This window comes from Nematolebias whitei, chromosome 11 (genome assembly GCF_014905685.2).
Source record: "Nematolebias whitei isolate Nwh7 chromosome 11, NemWhi1, whole genome shotgun sequence".
NCBI classification, from domain to species: domain Eukaryota; kingdom Metazoa; phylum Chordata; class Actinopteri; order Cyprinodontiformes; family Rivulidae; genus Nematolebias; species Nematolebias whitei.
The window spans coordinates 2,188,519-2,195,439 of NC_056508.1; the positions used below are offsets into that span (position 1 = coordinate 2,188,519).

General features: G+C 39.3%; 1 protein-coding gene across 1 annotated transcript in view; it reads right to left on the minus strand.

The window, feature by feature from the left end:
- Positions 1–4,271: 4,271 nt before the first annotated feature.
- The window catches only part of LOC119416675 (microtubule-associated protein RP/EB family member 1), a gene marked incomplete at its 3' end in the record, with an annotated part of 47,620 nt that continues 44,970 nt past the window's right edge, over positions 4,272–6,921 (minus strand). Inside the window, 2 exon segments of the mRNA XM_037683859.1 lie at positions 4,272–4,424; positions 4,594–4,703. Of these exon segments, the coding sequence (XP_037539787.1) occupies positions 4,272–4,424; positions 4,594–4,703 (263 nt within the window).

A 6,921-nucleotide genomic window follows, 5' to 3' on the forward strand; every position in this document is an offset into this window, starting at 1 on the left:
TTAAACTATAGGATTTATCAAAAAGGAAAGTCTTAATCCCAGTCTTAAAACTGGATAATGTGTCAGCCTCACGGACAGAAGCTGGAAGTTGGTTCCACAAGAGAGGAGCCTGAGAACTGAAAGCTCTGCCTCCCATTCTGCTTTTAGAAACTATAGGGACAGCAAGTAAACCTGCAGTTTGAGAGCGAAGTGCTCTGTTAGGAAAATATGGAACAATAAGATCTCAAATTTAAGATGGAGCTAGGTTGTTGACAGCTTTGTAGGTTAGAAGTAAGATTTTGAATTCTATTCTGGATTTGACAGGGAGCCAATGGAGAGAAACTAAAACTGGAGAGAAATGATCTCTCCCAGTAACTCCAGTTAAGACTCTGGCAGCAGCATTTTGGATCAACTGAAGATGTTTTAAAGAAGTATTTGGACACCCAGATAATAAACCATTGCAATAGTCCAGTCTAGACGTGACAAATGCATGGACCAGTTTTTCTGCATCATCTTTAGATCAGATGTTTCTAATGTTAGTGATATTACGCAGGTGGAAGAAGGAGGTTCTAGTAACGTTTTTAATGTGGGGGATAAAAGACATGTCCTGATCAAAAATAACACCAAGATTTTTAACATTAGAGCTGGAGGACAGATTAATGCATCCAAGGAGGGAGAAAGACTGAAACATTCATTCCTAAGGTGCTCAGGTCCAAAAACCAAAACCTCAGTCTTGTCTGTTCAACAGGAGAAAATTAAGAGTCATCCAGGTTTTTATGTCTTTAAGACATGCTTGTAGTCTAAGTAGCTGATTGGATTCATTGGGTTTAATGGACAAATATAATTGTGTATCATCAGCATAACAATGAAAATGTATCCCACGATGTTCAATAACATTACCCAATGAAAGCATAAGGTAAAGAGTATTGGTCCAAGCACTAAACCCTGAGGAACTCCATGACTAACTTTGGTGTATGAAGAAGATTTATTATTTACATTTACAAACTGGAATCTATCAGATAGATATGATTTAAACCATTTTAGAGCCGTTCCTGTAATCCCAACATCATATTCAAGCCTCTGTAGTAAAATATTGTGATCAACTGTATCAAATGCAGCACTGAGGTCTAACAGGACCAGTAGAGACACAAGTCCATTGTCTGAGGCCATGAGAATATCATTGGTAACGCTTAATAGTGCAGATCCAGTGCTGTGGTGAGCTCTAAACCCTGACTAAAACTTTTCAAACTCTTTATTTCTTTGTAGATGTTCACGTAACTAACCAGCAACTATTTTCTCTAGAATTTTTGAGATGAAAGTTAGATTAGATATAGGTCTATAATTGGCTAGGATTCCCGAGTCAAGGTTATGTTTTTAAAGTAAAGGTTTAATTACAGCAACCTCAAAGCTATGTGGTACATAACCATTCATTAAAGACAAACTAAGTAGATCCAAAATGTGGACATTAATTAGGGGAAATACCTCTTTAAACAGTCTGGTTGGGATGGGATCTAGCAGACATGTGGATGGTTTGGATTAGGTTATTATTTTTGACAATTCAGAGCTCAACAGGACAAAAACTGTCCAAACACAAAACAGGTTCTAGTGACATATTTAAATTTGTCTTATTTGACACAGAACCAGAGGCGATAGTAGGAATGTTGGTTTGAAATTTTTCCCTAATTGAAACAATTTTATTTATAAAGAATCTCATGAAGTCATCACTACTTATTTAGATTTTTCTACCTGGATTATTGAGCATGCATCAGGATATCACTACTTATAGTTGTAGGGATACATGAATCAACAGAGAGGATTTTTCATTAGACTAGCTATGGTACTGAAAAGAAACCTGGGGTTATTTTTATTCTCATCAATTAAAGATGAATAATATAAACTTCTAGCTTTATGGAGTGCTTTTTTGTATGTTAGCAGGCTATCTCTCCAGGATAAGTAAGATTCCTCAACATTAGTGCAGCACCATTTTCTTTCCAGCTGTTTAGATGTCGGTTTTAAAGTACAAACAATTACAGTTGCATTACAAACATTTACAAACCGGATTGCAAAAAAGTTGGGACACTAAACAAATTGTGAATAAAAACTGAATGCAATGATGTGGAGGTGCCAACATCTAATATTTTATTCAGAATAGAACACAAATCACAGATCAAAAGTTTAAACTGAGAGAATGTTTCATTTTAAGGGAAAAATCTGTTGTTTCCAAATTTCATGGTGTCAACAAATCCCAAAAAAGTTGGGACAAGTCCATTTTTACCACTGTGTGGCATCCCCCCTTCTTCTTCCAACACTCAACAGACGTCTGGGGACAGAGGAGACCAGTTTCTCCAGTTTAGAAATAGGAATGCTCTCCCATTCATGTCTAATACAGGCCTCTAACTGTTCAGTCGTCTTGGGCCTTCTTTGTCACACCTTCCTCTTTATGATGCGCCAAATGTTCTCTATAGGTGAAAGATCTGGACTGCAGGCTGGCCATTTCAGTACCAGGATCCTTCTCCTACGTAGCCATGATGTTGTGATTGCTGCAGAATGTGGTCTGGCATTATCGTGTTGAAAAATGCAGGGTCTTCCCTGAAAGAGATGACGTCTAGATGGGAGCATATGTTGTTCTAGAACCTGAACAAAGTTCTCTGCATTAACGGTGCCTTTCCAGACATGCAAGCTGCCCATGCCACAAGCGCTCATGCAACCACATACCATCAGTGATGCAGGCTTCTGAACGGAGCGTTGATAACAACTTGGGCTATCCTTGTCCTCTCTGGTCTGGATGACATGGCGTCCCAGTGTTCCATAAAGAACTTCAAATTGTGACTCATCTGACCACAGAACAGTCTTCCATTTTGCCACACTCCATTTTAAATGACCCCTGGCCCAGTGCAAACGTCTGAGCTTGTGGAGCTTGCTTAGAAATGGCTTCCTCTTTGCACTGTAGAGTTTCAGCTGGCAACGGCGGATGGCACAGTGGATTGTGTTCACTGACAATGCTTTCTGGAAGTATTCCTGAGCCCATTCTGTTATTTCCTTGACAGTGGCATTCCTGTTTGAGGTGCAGTGATCTTTAAGGGCCCGGAGATCACGAGCATCCAGTAGAGTTTTACGGCCTTGACCCTTACGCACAGCGATTGTTCCAGATTGTCTGAATCTTTTGATGATGTTATGCACAGTTGATGATGATAACTTAAAAGTCTTTGCTATTTTACGCTGGGTAACACCATTCTGGTATTGCTGCACTATCTTTCTGCGCAACAATGGTGGAATTGGTGATCCTCTTACCATCTTGGCTTCTGAGAGACACTGACACTCTGAGAAGCTCTTTTTATACCCAATCATGTTGTCAGTTGACCTAATTAGTGTTAATTGGTCTTCCAGCTGTTCGTTATATGCACAATTTCCTTTTGCCAGCCACTTATTGCTACTTGTCCCAACTTTTTTGGGATTTGTTGACACTGAAATTTTGAATCAACATATTTTTCCTTTAAAATGTCATTTACTCAGATTAAACTTTTGATCTGTCATCTATGTTATATTACTAATAAAATATTGACATTTGCCATCTCCACATCATTGCATTCAGTTTTTATTCACAATTTGTTTAGTGTCCCAACTTTTTTGGAATCCGGTTTGTAGTCAAGCAAAACCCGCTGAAACCACTAAACCATTTTGGTGTTGTTGAGAGCCTAAAACTAGCCTGCTCCCAGAGTTTACCCTCTCTTTTACACAATGGGAGGTTCAAATGAGTGTTTTATTTCTCTGTTACCTTTAGACATGTCATTTGGGCCAGAAGACCATTTTAAGCCTGTGGAGTGACAGCAGTAACAATATGAGACAAAAAGACAGCAAACTGCTCACAGCAGCCGGACATGTGGTGTGCGTTGGCACTTTTGGCAAGAAATCAAATAGAGATAAGTTGGAGGTAAAAAAAAAACAACTTTTAATTGCTGATATTTTCAGCCTAAAGACTGGCTACTGTGTGACGACATCAGGAAGTATCTATTCTTATTGCAGCGCTCAGAATTGAAAGGCACCATTTATTTCTAAATATTTTTTCACAGAAATGTAAAATAAGTAATAATTATAATATATATAATAATAATGTAATAATTATCAGGTCTCTCTTGTAAATGAGTCCTCGAGGCTCAATGGGATTTACCTGTATAAATAAAGGTTGATTGATTGAAATAAGAAATATTAAGTTTTTTTATCTTCAGCTTTTCTCTGCCTTTAAAAACTCTTAACAGTGAGTTAAACATACGAGAAAATAATAAATGACTCACATCAGTTGCATAGAGGATGTCTATGATCCTCTGCAGGGTGGGGTCGCCCTCTCCTTCCTTCTCCTGGCAAATAAGCTCAATGTTCCTCAACTTGCCAAAATAAAAGTCTCTTTCCTTTTCCATGTCCTGAATGGTGGATTTCAGCATCTCAATCTAATGGTGAAAATATACATTTAGCTTGAGTGTTCACTTTACATACCTCCTGCAAAACACAGACCAAGCTGCTTTTATTGGATTTCCCTGCTGTAGTGCTGCTGAATTTTGGTTTATAAAATTAGTCCTCAGTAAAAAGAAATCTCGTCTTTTCTTCCACAGTTCTGACCTCATTCAGGAGCTCTGCTCTCTCCTCTGGGCCCCCTCCCATCCCCAGCTTCTTGGTGCCAACAGGAGCCAACTTAGGTGCCACCTTTGCAACAGGTGGTCTCTGAGGGGCTGAGGAGACAAGAACCAGAACATCACAAATACACCCCTGCAAAAGTTGGGATGCTGTGTAAAAGTGTAAATAATAAAAAAAATTAAACCAATCTCACAACAAACTGATCACAGTAAACACATCAAATGTTGAAGCTATTTTTTGATTCATTCACTTCATCGCTTGCTCTTGCCGAGAGCGGATACTTCTCCCTTCCCCTCCCTCTCCGCTTTGCTGATCTGTCTGTGAAACTGCTTCCGAGCCTTTCTTCTACAAATCTTCCGAACCATAATCATGGACTTGTTTTGATCAGTTGGTCCCTCAACACAATTGACAACATTTCTTCGAAGAGAAGACAGGCTTTAGGCAAACCGATCTGCCCTGTTGGCACGTACGCAGCTGGATATCTCATCGACTTGAAGACTTGATGATGTGTCTATCTCTGCTGCCATCTGTGGATTTTAAGGACACATTTATAATTGGATTTTCGATAACTGGTTCCTGCTTTTTGGATTCAGCTGGTTGCTAGTTTTATCAACAATCAAGGAAGTCGGCAGCAAATTTGGACCCGATCACGCTGCTTGCCTTTATGATGGCTTGGTTCGTGCCTCGAGTACCAAGACTCAAATGCTTTGGGCTGAATGGATCAGATCTTGAGGATTTTACTCCGTCACGTTCCATCAGTGCGACCATGTAATTTGGACATTTCGGAACCGAGTCGACCAACACAGACTTAAGGTAGATGTCATTAAGTTCTGCCTGTCCCCAAAACAACTGTGTGTTTATCTGAATTTGGCTCCCCTGGCTGGCCTTGAAGGCCATCTTATCTGAATTTGCCTGGAGAACATGTGATCTGACACTCACCACCCCCTCCCTGAGGAATTTCCAACTGATAACCCGATGAAACCAGCTGAATAAACTTTGTTTCATCATTTCAGGACTCTTGGATTCTCATAGACGTTATTCTTGGCCATTCCCTGACATACCTCAAGAATGTTTATGGATCTCACCGGTGGGCATTGACTGATTATTACGTCCTTATCAAAACTCTTAGTGACCTCGAGAGCATCTAAGAACATGCTGACCGCTCTCGCCTCCCCCCTCTGCAGAATGTCTACATCACTATGTGCTTGTTTGTGTGAGGTGTTTTTTAATAGAGGTTTTTTCCCCTCAGGCAGAAAAAAAAAAGTCTGATAGGAATTTTTTTCGCCTCCAATTCCTACATGTGTCCAGTTTATCACTTTTTTGTCTGTCCAAACAGGTCTCACTTGTAAATGAGTCTTTGAGGTTCAGTGTGATTTATCTGTCTAAATAAAGGTTGAATGAATGAATTATAGAAATTGTTTTCTGAAATTGTTCCACAGATTTTAGACTCAGTTTTTCAGACTGGTGAACATCTGCCCATCTTTACCAGAACGCAAACGCATGCAGAGAATGAAGAGAGGATCCCCAGGACTCCCCCGCCCTCTCTGCTGAGCATCCACCACCGCAGTCCACAGGAAGGCTACCCCCATCCTTAAAAACCCCACCCACCCCAACATGTTCACACTTCTGTCCTCAGACAGGAGGTACAGAAGACCTCCAAATTACAAAATTCATTCTTTCTGAGTGTCATCGGACCTTTTCTTTCTCTGCTTGAAACTTGATTGTAGACAGCAAAGTAAGAATGACAATGCTCAGGGAAGCACTTCCAGTTGTGCACATGACAATAAACACTTTGAATCCTTGGCAGATTCAGCCGCTCTGAAAGTCTCTTTATACCCAGGCCTCTTACTGACCTGTTGATAATTAACATAATTAGTTACTAAATGCTCCTCCAGCTGGTTCTGATTTAAATGGTAAAAAAAACAACATTTTAAAAAGGTTAAAAATAGCTTACTCGAGACTAGGGCTGCAACTAACGATTATTTCAATAATCGATTCATCTGTCGATTATTTTTCGATTAATCGAAGAAGAAAAAAGTTTTAATTTCCACCCCTTTATTCCAAAATTGAACATTTGACTGACATAGCAATTCACACAAAAAACAGGTTGCTATTTGACTATTCTGTTAGTAAAATATTGAATAATAAAAAAAAAAGTTACGTCAAATAGTTTAAAAAAATAAATGTACACAAAAATATATACAAATGTATCTTTAGACCTGCACAATATGTAGCTACTTTGTAAAATGTGTCCTTGAGGGAAGAGTGTAACCTGGATTAAAAGTGTGGATTATTGTAACCTGGATTAAAAGT